The 24,393-nt window shown below is 46.4% G+C and overlaps 2 protein-coding genes across 4 annotated transcripts in view; one reads left to right on the top strand and one right to left on the bottom strand.

The window, feature by feature from the left end:
- The window catches only part of LOC146176349 (nuclear RNA export factor 1-like), a 44,945-nt gene extending 42,935 nt beyond the window's left edge, over positions 1–2,010 (top strand). The window contains exons 22-24 of the mRNA XM_084582697.1: positions 423–553; positions 1,348–1,408; positions 1,810–2,010. Coding sequence (XP_084438823.1) covers positions 423–553; positions 1,348–1,408; positions 1,810–1,848 — 231 coding nt within the window. The 3' untranslated portion in view covers positions 1,849–2,010. The remainder of the gene's footprint in view (positions 1–422; positions 554–1,347; positions 1,409–1,809) is intronic.
- Positions 2,011–15,116: 13,106 nt separating this feature from the next.
- LOC146176348 (long-chain-fatty-acid--CoA ligase 4-like) overlaps positions 15,117–24,393 on the bottom strand; it is a 56,484-nt gene continuing 47,207 nt past the window's right edge. For 2 of the 3 annotated variants that reach the window (XM_084582694.1, XM_084582695.1), the window contains exons 2-3: positions 21,831–23,079; positions 15,117–16,747 (exon numbers count right to left, since the gene is read on the bottom strand). In XM_084582694.1, coding sequence (XP_084438820.1) covers positions 15,314–16,747; positions 21,831–22,547 — 2,151 coding nt within the window. In that variant the 5' untranslated portion in view covers positions 22,548–23,079 and the 3' untranslated portion in view covers positions 15,117–15,313. Of the gene's footprint in view, positions 16,748–21,830; positions 23,080–23,810; positions 23,934–24,393 lie in introns of those variants that run through there. The other variant, XM_084582696.1, reaches the window with a different exon arrangement.

Genomic DNA, 24,393 nt, shown 5'->3' with positions numbered 1-24,393 from the left:
CGCACCTCTAACAAAATTGCTTTTTCTGGCCCCGGTTTGCACAAGACCTCTTCCTTAATTTATTATTAATTAAAATATGCAAAAAATATTTAACGCTGTTCACACTTTTATCATTCCAGTTTGCTTCGCCCTAAAACTTTTGCTGATTGCACAGCTCTGCTTGGGCCCCAACAGGGATAGGATGGTATTGCCGAGATTACTTGCACAACAGAACACGTTAACTGCCTTGGTTTTACTTAATCGAGGCTAGTTAAGGATCAGTCAAGGTTGCTACTTCCAGCTTGTTTTCCTTCTATCATAAACTAGTTTCATGGACAGATTATTCATCCATTCGTGAGACGAACAGTGTGCCTTAGTCTTTTTACGCACCATAGTTTCCTCGCCTGAAGACTTGCTTACTTCTCTGGTGACTTCATCCGCAGGCATACCCCACGCCAGAAAACACACCGGTGACATCGTCCACAACGCCGCCACCGTCTGCGTCCAACGATCGGGACAGGCTGATCACAGAGCTGTGTGCCCAGACGCGAATGAATAGGGCATTTGCCGAAAGGTGGGCGGTTTTATTTATTTATTTTTTTCTTTTGTGACCGTGAAAGAGTGCCACCCATCAGCCGTTGCATAACTTACACTTCTTCATTGTCATTCTCTGGCATTGCATGGAGGCGTTCTTCGAAACACGACTGAAACGATACCTTGTGTCAGCTTACCCGCGATCCATTTATTTGTGGATATTTGTCCCTCTTTAACTCGCCCAGTCAGGTGCGTTGTAACATTCCAGTTTCTCTGCTCACGTAGGCAAGTGAGGAGCGCAAAAGATAATCTGGGAGCGCTTCTCGTTCCTCCAGCAAGATGACGCAACACATAAACCGGAAAGCCGCTTGCTGCGTCTGCGCCACCCCTCATGCCTTGGGCAAGATGCCGCGGGGGAATCGGGAATGCCGATTGTCGCGACTTACAGAGCACAGGATCGAGGGATCTCAGCATGTGGAAAGTGGTCCGCAGCACCAAGGCGTTCACTGTGTCCGATCGGCTAGTCTCACAGAGGTTCGTTGTAGCCGAGACAGAGCGCCATAGCCCTAATGTATATTTTGACGGTCCCACCGGACTTGTTCGGGATCAATGAGCCTTCGTCTTAGTGGGACCATTATAATTGGGCTTGACTGTATTATCGTTCATGCACTGAATATTGAGCTCATAATCTCTCATGAATGCTATGAACCTATGAAAAAAACTGTTCCTCTGCTCTTGCGTTGGTTTCCCTGACTGTCGGCTTCCTTCATTTGCATTCCTTCTGGTGCTACTTTTGCTAATTTGAACTATTTGGGTTTTCTTTATTTCTCTCAGGTGTCTAGAGCAGAGCGATTGGAACGTCCAGAAAGCGTTCACGGTCTTCTCCGAGATCAATGTAAGTGGTTGCAAGCTTCTTTTAAATGCCCCTTTTATCAACTTGGAGAGGTCACACATCTATGTGAATTGTATTTCTGAGTCCTCTTTGCATCAATTGCAACATGCATAAGTTTTAGGCAAACTTTAAAAAAGAATTTCCTGGCAAGCGTGACTGTTTGGGAGCAGTTTTGTGGATCATTACAGGCTCTTGTCATTTTAACCGTATGTATACTCTTCATGACGACCTTATCTGAAAGTTATGGGCAATTAACATCAGTGAACTGGCCCACTTGAAGGCTTGTTAGCCATTTCTGAAGTGTCATAATTTCTGGGCTTAATAATACTAAAAGACCAAGGAATTCATCTTGCGTGTTGTATTTGTGGGGCCTTGATTTTTTTCTTTATTGGTTCACTTTCCAGGTCCGAGGTGGCATACCACCGGAGGCATTCCAGGCTTAAGTACCATATCACAACCCGTAATCATTCATCAGCTTCCTGTAACAAAGGGAAAGGAAGCACTCATCGCCATGTAAATAATCACATTCAGTCAGTCCTGTAAATAAACTATGTAAGAGTGATATGAATGCCGCTGTATGCATGTGAAAAAAAAAAAAAAAAGAAGATTCCTGATGCATGAACTGCTGATGTGCCTGAATAAACACGTCTTGCTCAATGACATCATGTTGAAGCCTCTGTGATGACTGTATCGGGTCTTGTTGCTTAAAAGCCAGCCGTACATGCACAGCACTTTGCCGCCCCCAGAGTGCCATGTGTGTACGGCTTTGGGTGCTTGTTGGCTCAGTTTTAATGGGTTCAATGTTGCTTGAAAGAGATAACTGGTGACTATTTTCACAGGTATTTTCTTGTCTCAGTTGCAAGCTCCTTTCCCAAATTAACCGAGCTATGGCATTGAGAAACCCATCAGAACTCTCTAAGACCTATTTTTTTCACATGGTAGTCTAATTTTTTTAACTGTAGACTATGCCTTCATACCCCGACATCGGGGACACAGTGTGCAGGATGTTCCAGTTAAGATGGACCAAGGCTTACAGAAACCTAAGCATTTTTCCGAATTGAATTCATATGAATATTAAAACGTGTCTGAAATACTGTCGAATGTTTTCCTTGTTCCAGCTGCAATAAAGGTTATACTAACCAATTATTCTTTTAAATAATGCTCTAAATGCTCGGGTGCGAATAGGAAAGCTGTCGAGGGCCATGAGAATGATCCAACCCAGGTGCTTCCGACGAAGTAGTCTTAAGCGCTCTTTAAAAAATTCGGCAAAAGTGGAAGCTACGAAATAAAAAAACAAAAAAAAACATGACAGCGTGCTTCGTATGCCCGAAACTCATGATTACAGTACTCTCATCCACGACTGGGTAAAGTTCTATTCAGGTGGAAACTACGTATAAAATGTTCTGAGCATACAATTGCACGACAGTCGGCATCAAAATTAACATATCGGCATATACCGAAAAGCGCGCCTAAGATGCGAACGAACCTACGTATATTTTATTAAGTTCATAGGCACCAACTAGATTACATCTGCAAGCTCTTCAGAAATTGAAGCAAACAGCGCATCGAATGGTTGCATGTGCCTTACAAATCTGGGCCTTAATGAAATGGGTATAATAAAAATGAAATACTTGCCTCTAATTCCACGTCGTACACGATGTGGTCGCTGACCTGCGACACAAACTTAGCCTTCACACCTCTAATGTGCCATTAAATTAGAGGAGAACCACAACAACAGCGTTGTCTTCTACAATCTGCTCAACAGCAGCTCTCCCTTTTTGACATTTGCGCTGCGAAAATAGCCACCACAGTCTGCTGTTTTCATAAAACCACGTCGAAGCGTGTACATTGCTACACACTCACTTAAAACACCACTTCGTCCAATTGGGCGTGTACATTGCTACACACTCTTAAAACACCATTTTGTCCAAGCGAGAGTTTGAAAAGAAGAAGCAGGAGCGTGCGCGCAAGACAGCTTTCTTTCAGCACGGAAATCCAAGCGCGCGCAAAGCGAGTAGGCTGCGGTCAGGGCGGGCGCGCGCGCAAACAGCTTTTAACAACGCGAGCGACAAACGAGCACGCGCAGGGCGAGTTGCTTCCGCGTGCAGAAGCCGCAAAGACAGGAAAGTCTACAGGCGAGCTATTCACTCTGCCGGACCAATTACATGGCGTTGGCCGGAGAGGGCGCTGTTCACTAACGCCCGCAGCGCCACCCTGCAATGCTTGGGTTCCCTATTAAGTAGTTTGCTGCATTCAAAAGCGACGCTCTTCTGATTAAGACCCTTCGCAGGCCTTGGGAATGTCTGCCGTTAAAGGGACACTATAAAGATACCCAAACATGCTATCAAAATCTAATAAACGGCATTTGGGGACACTGTCGCCGCATATCCGGCAGCAAAAAATCGTATTGCCGAGATGTTGTTGTGGCTGTAGGAAGAAGGAAAAGAAAATGCACGGGCCTGCTACTGGCTCTTTAAGCTGAGCCACCTCCGCTGCCTCGTGCAGACAAGAGAAAAAGAAAGAAAAGAAAAGAGGGAGATTAAGACGCGCGCCGCAACAACGGCCATCGTCCACCACCGAAGGGGTGGCGGGTGCAATGACGGCCTACAACAGATAAAAATTCTGTAGCAGGCCAATCCCCGCCGCAAGCGGCGGTGACCTACCTCGCCAAGATATTGCGATAAGAAGTTTTTTTTTTTTTTTTTTTTTTTTTTTTGTTCCCGCCGGTTGAATTCAAACGGTTTTCTCCTACTACGTAGCAGGATAGGATGATGCACACTAGGACGCAAGAGGAGACTTCGTGATTGCTGCCGCGTGGGGAGCGGAAAATACTTCGCAGCTGCGTGCCGAGTCATGATATTCATTCAGTACGCACTTAAGGTAGGTGCGTCTGCTGTTCCGAGCTCGTTTTTCAGGTGCCGCAGGTCTAAAATTATACGAGTACGCACGAAGTGCCTGAGCCGGAACATAACCAAAACTGGAGTGGACGCCTGGGGCGCCGCCACGTATAATTTTATATTTGCCTTGCAACATTTACGCTGTCTTTCGTCATCGTTTACGGGGGATAAAAGCATGTTATCATATTCAAGACAAAACCTACTGCCGAATTCAAACGGGCAACGTAATTGGATCCCTTGCGTGTCACGTGATTTGACGTGCTCCTTAGTACTGCAAGTTTTCCAAATATTTCTGCCATTATTTTACAAATTTATGGAGATGTACATTTTAGAAATATTTGCTACTTAAAACAGCTGCACGGTACACACATTTGAAAATGGTCTGGTTCAATTGGGTACATTTTGTCGGGTTCTACTGGTGAACTGGAAAACACTACTGCCAGAAAATCCAATTGGAGTACCCATTTGATTCAGCGTTTATTCCCTTCATTTCATGTGTCTTTACTGCGAGGGCTGAATTCTCAGACTGCAAACAGGAACAATAACAACAAAACACCTCCGCAAGCCAGCGGAGAGCGCGTGCCACGCCCAGCTGAAAAAAAAAAAGGAAAAAAAAAAAAACAATGCAGCAGCGTGAGTGCAGCGCGACCGAAGCCAAGCGATCGGTACCTGAAAAACGAGTCTCGAACAGAGGTGGTCAACCTCATGAGAGAGAGAGAAGAATAAACTTTATTGATATATATGTATATAGCTCTAATAGTCCATTGTCGTTCTGCCTAACGCAAGTGACGAATTGGCTGGTTAGATTTGTGGGCAGCTAGTTCAAATTGAAAGCCTGCGTCGATGTGCGACGCGGACCATACTTCCACGTTCTGGTCAAACTTGCTCAGTTGTTTGCGCACGTGTAGCACTCTCTGCATACGCGCCAACCATTCGGTTAATTCCTTTCCGTGGCTTCGCCTTCTAAACCTCCCCGACCTTGCTTTAAGCAGTAGAGCGCTTCTAGTTTTTCACGATGTATATGCGTGGAAAATTTGCTTTCTGAAAGCAAATTTTCCATGCATTTTTAGAAAGCTTTGCAAACATGTACGGATGGCCTCTGTCTGTCCTTCACCTTACCTGTATACACATGCGAAATGGCGCACGTGTGCGCGCTAGTAGCTATTACTTGCGCCTGTCGGCAACATGGCGCAGCTGGAGCGCACAAGAGGATGGCACACCAGAAGTTTGCGTGTTGTTGCTAAAACGATCCTGTTCGTCATGTACGCAAAGAAGCGAGCTCGTTGAGCGCGCTAGACCCCGCGTTCCGCTCCCACAAACTGGGCAATTTCTTTCCAACTGGTGTGACACTCCCAGGGCCGTGCAAAAGTGCGCATGTGTACTGTGTAGCTGGTAGTCGTATGAAAAAGGTGATTTCAAGCGATGGGTATTTAGCGACGTAAACATTCACGGCTGCCTGAGATCGGTGCCGCAAAGATTCATATGTGAAGTTATTATGGATTGTCGATGTATATAATTTCAACATTCGCTTTTTTTTCTTGCGAGTCGTCGCCCTAGTTGTCTCGCGTTCACCTGTTGGGCAGGAGGATGCGAGATATCCAACCCGGTCCGCGTTTTGAGGGCGACATTCAAAAAACGCCCGTGAGCGCCTGTTCAATGTCAATGTACAGGATCCTCCAAAACGAAAGGGACCAGAACTTGAGTTATGAATGAATTCATACTTATAAGTCCCAAGCATCATGTGTTCCTTTTTAACGTTTTACGTGTAATACCGAAGCAATAAACATTTCCAACTTAAAGGGGTCATGCTGGCAGATAATACTGGACCTTATTATTCTGTTCCCGAAATTTGAGAGCCCTAGATGCATTATTTATTTTGGAATAAAGTTGCTTCGCACATCCGAAATAAGGTGCAATGAACAGATTTTATTCTAAAATTGGTGCCATGACCCCCTTTAAGTGCAAAAAATAACTATAAAATTCTTCCTCTTGCACGAACTGCTTGATCCCTAGCATATTTGAGGGACCTGCGTGCCTGCATATATCGGGTATCTCAACTAAATGTGCCCCGCCGCGGTGGTGCCCTGGTGAGGGCGCTCGACTGCCCAAGGATACGGGATCAAATCCCTGCCGCGACAGCCGCTTTTCAATCGGGGCGAAAAGCAAGGCGTCCGTGTGCTGTTTGATTTCAGTGCACGTTAAAAAACCTCAGGTGGCCGAAATTTCCGGAGCCCTCCACTACGGCGTCTCTCGTAATAGCCTGCCGCAGTGAGACGTTAAACTCCATAAACCAAATCAAACCAACGAAATAAATGTAACCAATTGAGGTTCTAAATAAGTCGGTTTGTCAAACCCAGTGAAATCATTCTGAGTCACATGGCCTATAGTCTATGGTACTTTTTCGTTCTCCGTACTTCATTAATTTGTAAAGAACTAGCGAATATTTAATGCGATAGCGTTACATGCCCCGTTGCCCAGAAAATTCGGCTTCGCTATCGGTGCCAGCGAAATACCACGAGCATGACAGATGGTATAGGTGGCAGGTAACGTGGGCGGACACTAATTCAGCTGGCATGTTGTGTAGCATCACGAGACCACGTGGTATATTCGAGTTGCCAGCAGCTGTCAGTTCGGGAAAAGCTTCTCTGAGATGGGAACTCAGCCCTAGCTGCCTCAGCGCACCTGGAATCCCGAGTCGGATATGCTATTCCTAGGCCACGCAGGCACGGCCGTTGGAGTTGGTTGCAGAGACTTTACATTTACACAAGGCGGTCTTTCACACAATACAGAGATTTAGCTTGCCGGAGATGTACTGGCGTAGACGTATACTGGTTTACCGGACCCTCCTATACGCAGGCGCAATGGCCGCGATTGCTTCCACCCTTGTCACTGCGCGGGCGCAGGAGGGGTCCGAAAAACCAGTATACGCCTACTCCAGGACTCCTCCAGCAAGCTAAATGTCTCTATAGAGATTTAGCTTGCCGGAGGCGTGCTGGCGTACATACTGGCCAGAGACGTATACTGGTTTTCCGGACCCCTCCTACGCACGCACAGTGACATGGGTGGAAGCAATCACGGCCACTAAGCCTGCGTATAGGAGGGGTCCGGTAAACCGGTATACGTCAAATATAGTACATCTCCGGCAAGCTAAGTCTTTCCCGGGGACATACAAACATGGACATATATCAGCTATCGGACTCCTCATGCGCACGCGCGTTCACATATTGCACCCATCTATATATATCGGTGGGTGCATTCGCGGCCATTGCGCCTGCGTGGTTAGGGTCCGGTAAACCAGTATACGTCAACCTTAGTACGTCTCCGCTCTGATAAAAGCCTCTATTGTGGTACTAAGATTAAATGGTAATGAGCATGCGGAATATAACAGATCCGCAAGTTAAGAAATTAGTGGTCAAACAAGTAACAAGTGCATATACGCGAAATAGGATACGCAAGAGGAGCCTTAAATGGCGGGGATTGTGTCCCTCCAACTTTCTAATTATTGGCTTGAGGAAGAAAGTGTCAGTGAACAAGTCCTATAGATCGTCTTTAATAACAACTTACCGAGAGCTTGCACCACTATCGTTTACGTGAAGCAGTTGTTTACCTTGATGCAAACATCATAGCTGTTCTTTAAGACGATGTATGACTGCAGACTATGGACCATTTGACTCTCAACAGCTCGCAGTTGGTTTCACGGGGATAGTGCACTACGTTCTAATACAAAGCTTAGTCACGTCTAGATCGGACACCTAAATATATGTATAATAGGACCCAGAGGAGTTTTTCATATCACGTATACTGCTTTTGTATGCCAAACCCCATTCACCATACTTAGCGAAGAGCGAGACAGTTATTGCGGCGTTGCTTTCTTTTTAACTGCTTATTTTGAAGTCAGAGGCACTTCTCACGTCATCAGATAGAGTGAATTGAAGTGTTGAAGCGGATATTTCATGGTAATACTCGTCAACGCACTGCCCACGTATACGTGTGGGATATGTGGAAGGCGATGTAGTGTGGGGATCCCGAAATCATTTTCATGTGTTGTGATGAGACCATCGCATAACGAAAAGGTCGAAGCGAAAAGGGTGGGATCAATTTTGTGAAAAATGTGGAGATAGGGGAACGTTATTAGTTTACAGCTGGCACTGACGGACACCTTTTTCGTAGTGCGTCGGAGATGTGAGGCAGGGGAGTGAATTCTGAGGTCGTTACTGTACTCTGACTTCGGAGTACAAATGAATACAGCGGGAGCAGCCTTTCGTGGGTGTCGGTATATGTTCGAGCGTTGGTTTCCTGGCATCCCGGCATGTTCCGGGACCCAGACGATGTAATGTGTGTCGAGGTCCTCCGAGGGGAGGGGATAAATCGAAGGGCATGATGGTGAATGCGGCCACGTGTACAACGCCGACACACAGCTGCCTGAGAGTCTGTGAACATACCTGAAGTGCCAATGCGGATGTTGTTGTATAGGGCTATGGGGCGATGACAATTTCTTCGGCTTCGTTTTGTGTGGGAGAGGGAATAGTAAGAGTAGTTCTTTCCTTAACTGTGTTAGGTGTCGAGAATGACAGCTATTATCGCGTTGGTGTGTGCGCAGAGTGCGCAGCCAAATTAATCTCAAAGTGCCCCTAAATTCGGCACTCTTTTACCTTCTTCAGGTACAAGGTGTGGCGAAGAAATTAATGGCATGGCCACGAGGAAAGTGGGAAACGTCACTCTGTAGCTTATTAGCTTTTCTTGAGCCTTAATGTATCTGTGTACAGCCATCGAAGTAGTCAGTAGATACACCCAGCCGAAGAAGGAAGAAGTGTTTGTGCGGCCTCTAGTAGGGGTGTTATTGAACACGCCCGTCAAGCGCGTGGAGCAAGCAACAGGCGACATCATTAATGCAAAAGGTAACCCCACCTGCTCTTTAACGCACCGAGCTCTACTGACAACACGAAGTTCTTTATTTATTTTTTTTTTTCGGACGTTATTTCAGCTGCTAAGTACTCTGTCATCCGCTGTTTTCCTGCCACACGGGATGAAAATAATCTCTCGTTAGTCGCATTTAGTATTTCATCTGCTCACCCCAGACCTCTAACATTGTGAAAAAAAAAGAGACAAAGAAACGTTAGGCGTACTGAGTAAATAGCCAACATCGGTGATAGCTAACAATGTAATTTCTGCGTTTCACTTTAAATTTTTTTTTAACCTTTAAAAGCCGGAATGGTGAATAAATCAAATAAAGATATCAATACCTCCGCGTTATGCTATAGCTGCTTAACCACTGTCGACAACGACGACCACGCCATTGCTGACTCCTTTACCGCACCAAGCGTTCAAGCTAAAAGAAACTTATTGACGTATTGCACAATGCAACCTGTTGGAAATGGGCGTCGTAGACATCGCAACTCGTCATCGGAGGACACGGCGTTTGCAGCGCGCCTCATCACATCACATCACTTTATTTCTTTAAAGACCTCTCTCTGGAGGCATTACATGAGGGGTGGGAGAACAGACATTAAAAAATACAAGAACAGGTCATTGTGTTTGAAAATTAATTCTGACGGCTTCAACAAATGAAGATTGGCGTGAAAGGCCGGCGACTTCTTGGAAAGGGCATTCCAGTGCACAATTGCTCGGGGAAAAAAAGATTCTGAAAACGTTTTTGTGCGAGCAACAGGCCGAGTTATCTGAAACGGATGCGAAGCGCGATGAGATATATGTGGGTGCGATACACGATGCACAATGTGCAAGGTGCCTGAATTAGTGAACTGTTTAGAATTTTGTGCAGCAAACAAAGACTCATGCGAAGCTTGCTTCGGTTTCTCGCTAAGGAGTTTTAGGGAACGACCTATTTTGATCAATTGTCTTGTCCATACTTTCAAATTCATAATTGCCCCTAATCAACAAACTGAAATGAGAAGTTCATTAATGAGTTTTAAATAGTTATCTGTCTGATTATAATTATTTTTGCAGTAACTAACGTCTGCTCCTCCAAAATTTGCCGTTTTATTTCCAAGTCCGTCCATTTAGAAATTTCTGGAAGTATTCATAAAAGGCCTGACATATTGTGCTCGTTGGAAAAAACAATGAAGACTCGTAGTCGTGCAGCATCCGGCATGTCGTCCGTGTGTCTTCTGTGTCCTGGTTAGTTGCGCTAGTTTCATATCTGCGTCGTGCAGTGAACCCGACTGAGCCAGCGACCTACTGGCGGCGGAGTCAGTGCACTGCAGGTGCTGCGACTCCACCGCCAGATATGCATGTAAGCTCCGCTTGCATACTCAGAATGGCACGTTGGGCAGAGGGCCGCCAATGCTGCTTACAGCAAGGAGACTGCGATAACTATAGAAAATCTCACGGTGAAGGGTGCTGACACCCTTCCGCACCCGCGGTTGCATTGTCGGCGTCAGGCAGTGCTACATAAGGTAAGATGGAGTCCAAAGACAGACTCCTCCCGCACCACTAATGTATTGCGGGTGAGGCAGTGCTACAGAAAGCGTGCGGTGCGTCTATCTAGCTCAGTATCATCATCATCATCACCATCATCATCATCATCATCATCATCATCATCATCATCAGCCTGACTATACCCACTGGAGGCCGAAGACCTCTCCCATATTTCTCCACTTAACCCGGTTCTGTGCTAGTTGCATCCACTTGACCCCTGCGAACTTCTTAATCTCATCCGCCCACCTCAGTATTCTCAAACTCATATTGATATGCGGGCCGCATTGGAGAAATTTCGGACCTCGCGGGACATGAGTCAGAAATTAACAAAAATAATAATATAAACAATAATTAAAAACAAGTGTTGACAACAAGGTGCATAAAAATAATAGGTAACCCAAAATAGAATCGAGAAGTAGCAGGAAAATTAATGAAAGTAAACCAAAAGGTGTCGTTCCCAGACCAAACCCATCTTATTCTTCGTCGAAAAGAAAAGCAGGGCGTGATCGATTCTGCCTAGATATACCAGACGGAGACCACATCACGATTGCTCGGAAAGAGCTACTGAAAGTGTACATCGGTTACTAAATACCACAGTCACTTATCCTAAAAACAACAAAAAAAGCAACAACAAAAAATTGTAGACTTGTAGATGAGAGGGCGTGTCGTCCGGCGCCTTGTTCTTAAAAACAGGAGACGTCCGTCCGGAGTTCAAGCAGATTAAGGAGCCTTTCCTCATTTTCACAAAGAACATGCGTACCGCCTGGAGACGATGATTTTAGTTGATATCAGTTGGAAAGCGAGTTCGATGGTAAAAGGGAATAGTGAACATTGCTCGTGTTTTGGGAACAAAAAATTTCGTAGCCGGCGGATCGCATCACACAGCTTCGGAGGTCACACGCAGCCCCCGGGCAGCACATGGTTGAGGCCCCCGGTCAAGCTGATATGGATAACAAACCGCGTTAGCGGACTTTGAAAATTTCAAAAGAAGCAGCCGGCGGCTATTAACTGCATTCTGGCTAGATTGGAGCGCTACAAAGGTTGAGAAGGTTTCAAGCAGCTCTGCTAACTTCAGCACTTATATAAGTGCATTGAAGGCTATACTGCATCTGATTATAGTTATTAGTAAAAAATTATTCTGCGGCTGGCTGTTTTGACTCTTGTTCGGTAGGGGAAGGTTCATATGTTGCCGAGGAAGTTTTTTCCCGCAAGTCTTCACATCTGCCGATTCAAACTCCTGGCCACTTGTGACGAAGTTACCGAAAAGCACGGGTTGCCATCGTTCGGAAGTGAATGGTGGTTTAGAGTAGCCCCCGAGATCCGCGGTTGAGAGCATTGCTGTGCCGGCGCATGTACTTTGGTCGCAAAATCTGCCCGTGATGGCGGTACCTTCGCATCATTTTGCGTTTTTTGCTAGCTTATAAGAGCGGCTGCTTTCGGTCACACTGGTCTCTGTAGGATTATAACGCGGCATATCATCGCTACAGGCGAAACTTTCATTTATCACCAAACATCCGAGAGACTGTGCGTGCCACTTAAAAAAAAAAAAAAGAATTTCTTCAGTATTCTTTTTATTTTGAGAGGATTTGGTCAACTTTATAGAAGCTACAGGGCGTTGCGCGATTCATCATTCCAGTCGTATTTGTGGAGGTCACTCTAAACTTCGCATTTTGTACCCAACCTGATGTCTTCAGCCTGTATGTTAAGATGAGGAATTAAAAGCACACCTTTAACTGTTGAAAGTGTGACGTTTGGTTGTATAACTAAGCATTTCTGTCGCTTGCGGTGAGGGAGTCCTGTATGCAGTCATGGGTCGCTTTAAGGGGCAACTCACAGTTTTTTTTCTTCTAATTCTCAGTTGACAGTCGCATCGTATTGCCGAGTCTCCTCTCTACAGCGCAAAACAAAAGAAAGTTTTACAAAATAACCAGTAGGAGTATTTTAAAGAGCAAGAGACAGGAAACCGAGTTTGGATTTGACCGATTGACGATGTCACAGCAGACCAAGCTATGACGCCATGGGAATACTGTCACAGAACCAATCGTTTGCGCATTGATCGCTAAAGTGGCAATTTCAAGCGACAGCATTGGTCACTATCTGAATGAATTGACCAAGACCAATCGCAAAATTTTGGAAATGCCGAGCGAATATGTATGAGCGCAAACCAAGACGTCACATCTACAAGGTCGGCTGAAACTCGCCGCAGTTTCTGCCAGAAATGGGAATTTTTAAAATGTCTTTGCTATGCACCACAACGCTGTCTGGCCCCTAAATTTGGCATAAAAGATCAGAAAGTAGCGCAGCACGTATTATGAAGGCTGCTGTAAAATTTGTGGGGATAAAAGGAAAACAATGAAGCTTTCATTTAGAATTGAGCCTGGAAGCTTGATCCGTCTTTAACACTGAATCGCTGACAGTTGCAAGAAGGAATATTTGCCTGTTTTTAGACGGTTTCATATTTATCTCTGCTTAATATGAATGTAAAGTTGTAACTCTATGTATAAAAAGCTTCACATAATATTCCCTTCTTGAACTGCCGCTGTATTTTGTTCCAAAACAGTCCACGAAGGGGCACCTCTAATGCGAGAATAAATATTTATGGATTGCATGGTCTGTCTGTCACGGACTATACGATTGAACGTGGTGTAAGAACGTTCATATTTCACTGTATCTATAGCGGGCACACCCAATAAGAGCGTTTCAGTGAAAGCGTGTTTCATGGAAACTTGCAACTGTTATACTCCCAGCTGTCTCAAGCCTCTATGCCGAGGGCTACATCTAGAAATAGTTTTTTGCTCCGAACGTTAGCGCACCACTATTGAGTTTATTGACTAGCTCCATCTGGCAACAATGGAAGCTGCGCCTAAAGTACTTCAGTACAGCACTCGGTGATAAAATTCGGGTCATGCCTAAGTCCAGAGGTAGAAATAATTGGTCCGTTCGATATCATGTGCCCTTCTAGAGATATCACTGCGCGCACGCACGCACGCACCTCCCCCCCTCCCCCCTCACACACACAATTTCTTTTTAAAACTTATTTCTGTTGTTTTATTTGCTACCAACAATGCGGTATGAGTTGGTCGGATAAAGCCTCTGAGCTATCACAGTGAATAAACGTTCTTCAACGGCGCGCCTGGCTAATGACTCGAAGGGAAAATGGTTCTCCCAGCTAGACCATTTTGCTTTCTGCACGGTTACTTTAGAGGCACTGCGCAATCGTGGTGGGATTATGTCACCACCCTCTGGATCAACGAAGAATTGTATCATGACGTCATCGGTATTCGTATATGTGATCGCCTTGCGTAGGGTGTTTGAATTACCCGCTCGAGACGACGTGGTTGCGACGTCATCTCCTTCACAACGGATCCAGGTATTTTTCGTCAAAACAGATCAGACGTTCGTCAACACGTTCTAACATGGCACATCACACCGGCGTTTGTGCGTTCACTGCGTACTCCGCTGAAATGCAACCGCCGTGACAGACATATTAGATTTTGCGCCCTTACTGCCAGTAATCGAATGCCCGCAGCTGCCATCGCTGCAGTCTTTGAAAAACATAAAAGTCGGGTGACATAAACTCCGCATTTTAGGGTATGAGGCGACAGCGTCAATCGCTCTCGTATTGCTGCTCGCCTTTCATTTCCTCATTTGGTTATCTGCAATTTGGTATACTGTAATCAGCTACCACATTATTTGAAAGACCTCCCGATCTAAAGCTCAGCTTAAACTAATCCGTAGGATATATAGCCTGCATATCCTAGTCGTAGCGTGTGTGACACGGGATCCAAGGGTCCCCGGTCTGATTCTACCTTGTCACGTGGTCTCGTGACGTCACACAAATCGCCGACCAGTCGGATGCCAGCCATGTCACCTGCCCGCTATGTCATGAATACCTATTCGCGATTTTTCGCTCTCAACGCCGACACAAGAGTTTTTGCTGAATAGAAGCCTCAACGCTAACACGTTTTTATACAGTACCGTCAGCGGGCAGTTCAACTTACCTGTAGATTGATCAGCATGACAATTAAGTCAGTATACAACCAACTGAAGAGAGAGAGAGAGAGAGAGAGAAAGAAATAGGAGGAGGGGAGGCAGGGATGTTAACTAGAAAAGGTGTTCCAGTTGGCTACCCTGCACTGACGAAGAGGAATGAAGGGATCAAGAAAAGTAAGAAAGAAGGAGAGATGAACACAGTCACAATTTGTTACTCAAGCTAGTACCTCTGAGGAAACACCATGCCTTGTGGGCCTTGATGACAGTCTACTGCTGTGGCAACGGACCGAGGATCTTATCCTCCGTTAAAGGCCGAGGATCGAGGCCGTCCAAAGGCAAATACAGCGCTTGTCTTTGACGCGCAAAAGTAGAAGCACTCACGCGGATGAGTGATTGTAGAGTTTTATTCAGTCCTTGCTTTCTAGAACGAAAAATATGTATTCGCCTAAGCGTGCGTTCTCAGCACTGTCCCACATTTCAGGCAAAATAAAGATAGAAAAGACAACGCTGAAATTTTCAGCCTGTGTTTTGCCTCAACTGCCACAGGTACATTTGTCTGCGAGCTGAAACGTGCGCACTTGTGTCACACTTGCCGCATTCTGTTTTCTTCCCCCGACCCGTACAGCGCGTCAATGTCGTGCTGGTAGAAGCTTTGCAGCGGCTTCCTGCGGATCTTGAAAGTGGGAGTCACAAGTCCACTGTCTGGCTTCCATTCTTCAGCGCACAGCTTCACCTTGAGGGGCACCTCTGTCTTCTGCAGTTCGCTGGCTCGCGCGTACGCGATGATCGACTCCGCAGCGGCCTTCGCCACTTCTGCGTCCTCACACAGTTCTTTCAGTGTGCCGCTGACTTCCCGGCCCAGTTCGCTGGCTACGCGCTGCAGTTGTTTCAAGTTGGGCGCCACTAATGCGACGAGGTACGTATGCAGCGAGTTGCCGTAAGCACACACGTTGTCCACAAGAGGACAGGTCTTGATCACCGACTCGACGCGTCCCAGCGAAATGTATTCACCGTACTGGAGCTTGACGAGGTCCTTTTTGCGGTCGATTATCTTCAGCGTGCCGTCGGGGAAGATCTCGCCTATGTCTCCCGTGTAGAACCAGCGAATGCCACTTTCCTCGCGGAATGACTCTCGTGTCAGCTCTTCGTTCTTAAAGTAACCCTTGGATACGCACACGCCGCCTACGACGATCTCGCCGCGAGGGTTGGGCTTGTCCGATGTGTGGTAGTTACCCTCTGGCCAGTCGACCAGCCGGATGTAGCAACCTGGAAGAGGGGCTCCCACGCGCTCCGCGCTCACGTCTTCCGCATTCATGATTGTTGCCGCGCCGCTAGTTTCTGTTAAGCCGTACCCTTCGATCACCTTGCAGCCGAAACAGGCCCTGACGAATCTGCGCGTGTGACCTGACAGCGGTGCCGAGCCACAGGCCAGGACTTTGACGTTGTTGCCCAGGAGCAGGCGGACATGTTTGAACACCAGCATGTTCAGAAGAGGAGTGTCAAAACCAAGATCGAGCCAGAAGTTCTTGTATTGGACGGCGTAGTCGAACAGAGCCCTGAAGAAGGGCCCCTTCGAAGCGGCGACCTCGTTGACACCCTTGCGTATACGATCGACAATTAGTGGCACGCAGACGACCAGGGATGGCTTGAGGAGGGTCAGGTCTCCAGAGCACCCTCTGGCCACCGCGGTGGAATTGTCAGTGAGGGTCAACGGTGAAGAGTAGCCGATGCGCACCCCAGCGCAGAAGAGGAGCGATTCGGCGGAGAGCTCGAGCATGTGCGCGAGCGGTAAGTACGCGATATAGGCGTCCTCGGTGCTGGTCAGTTTTAACTGCTCGAACACGACGCCGAAGCCATTCATGGCCGCGATGAGGTTTCGGTGCGTCGCTATGACGCCCTTGGGCACACCCGACGAACCGCTCGTGAACATGACGATGGCCTCGTCGTCAGGCGTGGGCGAGGACTCGGCAACTTTGCAGTCCGCGCCCCGTTCCTCGAGGCTGGAGAACGGAATGACCTGCGACATGAGAACAGGTCGTTACTTTGCGTACGAGGACATGTGTCAGCTAGAGATGCAAAAGGAACACGTGACGTCGTGACCATCTATGTGGGTGCGTCAATTCCTGTTAAACATTGGCGCACTAGCTGCGTGGCTTGAAAGCATGCTGTTTCATGATCTTAGGAAAAAAAAACGTTAAGGGAGTGTTAACGCTTCTAAACTTAGGCACAGAGCGAAAACTCGGAGCATTACACCAGGCTCAGGGTCAAAGGTCAAGCTCAAAAGTCGTTGTAGTAATTGGTCAAAGCAATGTTAAGCGACCTATTAACTATAAACCAAACAAAGTTTATGGCTTTAACCGCAAATTGCCCCACCCGATGACCATGGAGAAACCTGGCGTAATAGATTAGAAGGCGATCTAACCGGAACTCAGCTGCAAGGCAAATAAGAAGCCGCTGTTTTCCGCACAAGAGACACGACACTTTGGGCATATGCCAGCGGCTTGGCCAAGGAGCGAATGGGGGCTACGTAGGAAATTACTTCTGCGTCGTTTCTGCGGCACGCGTTGCACGTGGCCTTTTGTCTTTAACGAGCACCGAAGCGGTCGGTTGGCTCAAGTAGTCAGTCGGTTATTAAAAATAAAACATTCGTAGGTTTAATAATGCTGGTTTTTCTATCTTCGCACGCGGCTTATCAGCTATCTATACTGCAGCTGTAGTATCTATAGCGAACGATTGTCATAAGACCGCCGGCAGCGTCGCTGGCTGTTATGCAATGGGTGAGCCTTATGTGGTGCGGGCCGATACCGTGAATGAATGTCGCCAGAAAAGAACACCATGTTGCTCGGTCCTTCGAATCTGTACGGACAGAAAGCGTTCCTTTCAACATCACGAACGATAGAATACAGAATGGTAGAAAAAATTAACGGACACTTAGTTAAGCTCTGTGTTTAAGCACACCAAGCATACGCGTTGATCGCTCCCGTCTGCGGCGATCCCTTTACTGATTCTTGCTCACGCACATGTACTTTTACTCATTAATCACCATAATTTAATCATTTGTCCCTATATTACATCGTGCACACTGGTTGGCATATGGTTGGCATACGGTATTAAGTTGGCCCATATATAAAGCCCGCCTTTAACCAAGCCTGCGTTACTAGGAGGTTCGATTTCTATCTCAAAGGAGCTACCGCAGTTGTCAGCTCATGCCATGTTAAGCGGGCTCGTGATGTCACCCAACCCTAGAATATAAACAAATCGCACCCTTAAAGGTGCATCCTGTGTCTATAACCAACACCCTTTAGGGTGATCTAAAAAAGGATGCATCGGGGTACTGGTGCATTCTGTGTCTAAACAACACCCTTCAGAAAGTCAGAAAGCTCCAAACAAGGGTGCATCTGGATAAGACTGTAAGCAAAATCGCACCCTTAAAGGTGCATCTTGTGTCTATAACCAACACCCTTCAGAAAGATCCAAAAAAGGGTGCATCGGGGAGGAGGAGGAAAAAACTTTATTTAAATAAAATAACATTTTGAGTCTATAACCAACACCCTTTAGAAATCTCTAAAAACAAAGGTGAATCGGGGTAATGACGCACTTCTTTATTGTGTGCGGTGTTGCTTACTGCACCCAGTAAACGGGTGCATCATTATCTCAATGCATCGTTTCTGTAGGGTGTAAGCTATAGAAACGACTAGAGTGCGACTTTTTTCACAGTGTACGGTCAGTAAGTGCCGGCCTTGCCACCTTCAAACTACCACCTGCCAGAGACATGTTCGTGATTTTTCGTTCACAACGGCGACAACGCCCGGTTTTCCGGAGAATGGAGCATTTAACGCAGTCGCCATGAGAATGCCGACGGTGACTCCTCCATTTCAGCGCTCTATATAAGGACGTCCATCACGAAATCGGAGCAACGAAATTGTTCGATCCACTGAAACCGTAAATCACAAGACGCTCCTGACCAAATCTGAGAGATCATGACTGTTCCTAAATTAGAAAGTGCATCTCAAAAAACTGAGAGTACTGCAGAGAGAGAGAGAGAGAAAGAAAAGCGAAAGCATGTGCGTTGGCTGCTCTTTAGTAGCTTCTAGAGTATCATGGCTCACCACTTTTGAGTCACGACTAGACAATAGTCATGGCCATGACTTTTGATTGACTTACACAAGTCATGTACTCGATAGTCATGCACATTGGATCTCCGATCCGACTCACTCATGACAAATGATTCATGATTAAAATATGATTCACATGAAATCACTAAGCATGGCATAGCATTTGTATACCACTTGTCATTTGCATACATATTCATGGCTACCAGTCTCATCTTAATGAAACGTCATATAAAACGTTATATTTGCTTCCATTTTTTGCTTGCATACTTTGCGGACACGTTTTCGTAAAGATTGCCAAGTAAGGTTTTCGCCTCAATAAATCCGCTTGCCGAGAAATGGTGCGGACGTCGGGTTTTTGAAAGCATGGGGCGTCGCTCCAGTTGGCGTGAGTAGAACCAAGGTTAGAGGACAACATAACAAGAAACTACACCACGCATATGCCACAGTCTATTCTCAACAAGAGTTCTCTGTCATCGATCATCTTATTAGATGCTTATTAGAAAAGGAATGAAGCAGGCCTCCACTGCCGACGCTGAAAACTGACGAGCTCTCTGCATTGCGTTCCTTGAAACAGGTGATAACCCTACTTGATCAGAAAATGTTAACGAGACTCAAGACAAATTATATACGAGTGTTGAAACGCAGAATTCAGAATTCAAGTGTAACTCGTTTGATGTTCATAGTCTGCACCGAGGCTTGTTAGCACTACTATCGAGGACGTCTTTGCAATCCTGGGTACTTAAATTTGTGACGTTAAACGTGACGTAACTATTTCGCGTGCCACGTCATTAACGAGCGAAGCTAGCTATAGGTACACGACGTTGCGCCGTTTTTCTTACTTGAAAACCCTTGTTTCTGTTGAATTTCCATGTGTGGCATTAAAGAAAGGTAATTTGTGGATGCTCGCTCAATCCATAACGGGGTTTACAGTCCTGAGCTATAAAGTAACCAAAAATGTTTGTTGCTTGCATAAGTAGTTTAGTTTGGTTTATGTTATGAAGTTTAACATCCCAAAGCAACTCAAATCAGGTTATGAGAGGCGCCGTAGCGGAGGCTGCCGTAATTTTCGACCACCTGAGGTTCTTTAACGTGCACCGACATCGCACAGCACAAGGGCGCTATCTTTTCGCTTCCATCGAAAAACGGTCGCCGCGGCAGGGATCCATTGCAAAAGTGAATACACTAAGAAAGAAATAACTGCCTTATAAGAAAATTATAAATCTGGAAGTGGGAACTTTGACAGGCAAGCACTGGCACGTCGCATCCTCACGCCACTTAGAAGCGAGTAGAAATGAAGGTGCCGGAACAGATTATTTAAGTCGTGTGCAGATTGCATTTAAGGCGTAGGCCTTAAGGCGTATGCCTAATTAATTCCCTATAGAATACAATGAGCGTTCAGAAATAATTCTGTAAATGAACTGATCGTCCTGGGAACTAACCTCTTTGTGACGCAGTTTAGGCGCCGGTAATATGTGTTGAACGATGATATCCTAAAGATGGCCATATAAGGAGACAGCAAATTACGCGGTAAGCTTTTCAAGCGCTCCTATTATCATACTTCGCCTGCACCTCATTGCGATGGCGTTCTAGATGAGCAAGTGGGTACCCCGGCCACGCACCGCCGGATCCTAACAAGCAACATGCGACGTCAACCATTTTTTTTCATAGATTTTTCCGAGATTGAAATACATCAGATCAAGCGTTCACATCGGACCTAGTTCTCACCATTCGCGAAAAGTATAAAAGGCATAACACTACAGTTATGTACCTCCAACATGAAAAGGAACAAGCTGCAGGCATTCGATTCATTACTTCGTAATTATGTGTGACAACGTGAACTTTGTTTTGTTGTTAAATTGTATTTTTCTTGGTGTATCACATTCGGACGTTATTTACAACTTTTGTAGATAAATGAGCAAAACATTCATCTTTCGGCGTTACCTGGGTGTACCATACAGGGGAGTCGTGTAGCCGATATTGTCACTCACACACGAGTTCCATTCATTTTCGCCGTTGCTCGAGCTACAGCTGCTGGGAAAATGCAATTAGTGCCAAATAATTGTATTCAGTGTTTCTACGCATATTTCAATTATTCCTTTTTGTCGTTGTTGTTCAGCACGTGAGGGAGTCTTCTAATGTGACATCAAAAATGGTAAGAACTTTTTTCGGTCACCCTACATACAGCTTTTCCTTATGCACCATAGACAAAACGGCTTCCCGCGGATTTCATACTTTTCATAATTCATACACTCAATATTTTTGTCTAAATTATATCCTCTTCACTCTCGCGTGGGCGTTATTTTAATGCCCGATGAAAAAAAACAGCAAACATTGTCGTGATCTGTAGAAATACGTCGCGCTAAGTAGCTACCAGCGTTGATAGTGCAATTTCCGCAGTTCATACGTTCACAGTACACGTAGTACATATATAACCTCAGACTGAAACTTATCGCTGCTAACGCGCCTTCAGACTTTTTGTCGCTCTTATAAACCCACCCACATGCGCTAAAATATGAAGAAGCGGGAGATGTGCCACCTACATCCCCCGGCGCACCTGTGGAACTATTTGATATTTTTTTGCTCCAACGCTGCAGAGGTTTTCCCAGTCATTGGTGTCACGCATTGCTCTTGCTTATCATGCACCCGTAGCGCTCGTACACTGTAAACAAAATCGCACCCTTAAAGGTTAAGTTCTCTATCTATAACTTACACCCTACAAAAAGAGTGCATTAGGGTACTGATGCACTTTTTTAGTGGGTGGAACAAGCAACATTGTATCCTATAAAATGGTGCATCATTACCCCAATGCACCGTTTCTAGAAGGTGAGAGCTATAGACTCGGAAACGGATGCGACTTTTTTTTTTTTTTTTTTTTTTTTTTTTTTTTTTTTTTACAATGTAGAACAATGCATTTGTGTAGTCATTTCGGACGTGATGCCAGCGACCACGAACTTTTCAAAACGGGACTTTCTATGATATACCAACCTGAGGTCCTTGAGCTAAGGGAGCTGGTGGCTTGGCGTCGGAATTCTCCATGTACACAATATGAGTTAGCGACGGCATCTTGTTAACAGCACTCAGCACCCGTGGAAGAAGGTCCGACGAGGTAACCAAGTGCGTCACTTCTGTCACGTTGACGGCACTCACTATCCCGTCGTCGCTCAGAGTCGCGTACAGTGTCACTAACGGTATGTTGGAGCGGAAACAGGCTTGCGCCGTCAAGAACCATTCCACGCGGGTCTCAGCCAAGATGGCCACGTACTGGCGAGGCTTGGCGCCTATGGACAAGAGCCCACGTGCTGTGAAGTCGATTTTGCGGTCTACCTCTTCGTACGTCAGCCACTGGTACTCTCCCAAGATGAGCTTCTTGAATACCTTGCCATTACGCTGCTTCTCGTCGGTCCTCCCCAGAACCTGTCGGATCCCCAGTGCAGACCGCTTCGGGTACAAGCGGATGGCCCTTCTGGCCGCTTGGTCCATGGTTTCGATGCCCTTGAGGCTGTCAAGCTCATGGGTTTCTACCAACCGGTAGGGAGACGACGGGTCGCCGTCGATGATGGGCTTGGCAAAACAAGTTCGCTTCCGCATCCAGTACACCCAGGGCTTCTGGAGCAAAAAGTACACCGGAAGGGTGGCGACGTCGTAGACGGTGCCCAGGACCTTGATGAGGCCCAGCACGGTTTCTATTGCAAGCGGAAACATAGTGACACTAGAACACTAGAACACTGCACAAAACACAGGACAGCTTCGTCACAGCTATGCCAAAGTCCTTCCAAGTCGTCGCACGAAGAAGCCGCGCAACTGGGCTTCTTTTTCGCAGGTTGCCGACTTACTCAAGGAAGCGCCAACTTGGCAGTAAATTCCAGGCCAAGTGGACGGTAGACACTTGTCAGTCGCTGCCACTCGAGAGTGAGAGCGCTCTATTCATCGATGTAATCGGAGTCTCACTCGCATTCCGGGCCTCTTCGAGCGATATTCGCGTATTTTAGCCACTCGTACGCGCGACACTTCGCTGATGAGCACGAACGTCTGTACTGCGCTATCTCAGCGCCACACGTGCGCGCTTCTTTGCATTATCTGGAAGAAGGTATGACGTGGCGGAACTGCAGAAAGCTGGGTCAATGCATCGACGCTTGCGTTTTGCTTGTCTTGGCGGATTGCCCAGCCGGGGGCATGCCTCTCGCGCTGGCGTACCTAGCTCCGATCCCTGCTTCCTAGGCCTTTGGTTTCACTCCTGCAATAGAAGCACAATATATCACATGAACACCACTGAAGACATGTCATCGTAATGAACTTAACGGGCATCGATCGAATAACTACGCGGAGATGTTCTAAATTCTCACGGCAGATAGAGGGTCATTTTACATGCACGTACAAATAATGTACGAGCGACCAAATGGTATGCTTCGAACCCAGGCTTAAGGCTTATTAGGAACTGGCATGTTTCCGTTTATCATGACAAAGAATGCCGCAACCACGGACAAGAACAAAGGGGACAACAGTCCGTTGCTACCTTACTTTTGCTGCAGTACAACGGGAAAGGATGACTACAGACGCCTGAGCTTCCACTGAGTGACAGCAATCGTTTTTGATGAAACCGTCAGTGTGAGTTTCTTCCTGAAGTCATCGAAGAAGGATAGAAAAAAGCCGACGAATAAGAAGGCGAAATGCATAGGCAAGGTCCAGTCGTAAGGTTTCGCCGTCAAGCCAGACATCAGCGTCTGTTAAACTTCAAGAACGCTAAATGGGAGATTCCGGACCCGGAGGCACTTTCCTCATCTAACTGACAAACTCAGCAGCTCAATTACTGAGCGTACCGATCCTGGTCCTTCTTGCTTCAAGCAGGCACTGAGCTTACCGACCTTATACCGAACATAGATCTCTATGACATTCCTTACAATTACCATATCAACTCGGAGATTAACCGGTCAAAGTTTCTTTTTTTTTATGTAAGACTATACGCACCTTCCCACTGTTCGGGCGCCTAAAATGCTAACGGTTTCCTCTGTCGTAAAAAAGCGCGCCCACACGGCTGCGTTGCTTTTGCAGGCCCTTCGAAGGCTCTGCCTCGAAACTGTTGGGAAAGTGAAGTCCTGCAGAGATCTCACCCAACGTCTTAGAGGAATACGCCGGCCTTGTCGAGAAAGGAAACATACGCGAATCCATCGCAGCTTCTCTTCTCTGATTAGGTACGCAGGAAAAATGCTCCTGCATTGGGGGAGATAGGCGTTGCATAGAGAGGCGATGATCCGAAGAATAAACAAAGCGAGCTTTTCTTTTCCTCTTTCGTAATTACATTGACAGGAAACTGTCACGAAGCGGAAAGTCGGATCCCGCGCGACAAACGACAGGAAAACAGGAAAATCATGCGTTAGTGGAAGACTAAGAGACGAGGAAGCCAAGGGCGTGCGTAGTAGCCTTAAGCAGGACGTGCGATTCGATATAACATGTACTTAAATCATCTAAGCCGTAAGCAATGAAAATCGACGACTTTTGAGCAACATTGGCTCCGACAAAAGACCCTGTATAGAGCACAAAATATTGGCCG

The sequence above is a fragment of the Amblyomma maculatum genome, chromosome 10, assembly GCF_055883805.1.
Source record: "Amblyomma maculatum isolate TAMU_Amacu chromosome 10, ASM5588380v1, whole genome shotgun sequence".
In the NCBI taxonomy this organism is placed as follows: Eukaryota; Metazoa; Arthropoda; class Arachnida; order Ixodida; family Ixodidae; genus Amblyomma; species Amblyomma maculatum.
The sequence above is the reverse complement of the archived record's forward strand: the minus strand, read 5'-3'. Positions and strand labels throughout refer to the sequence as shown.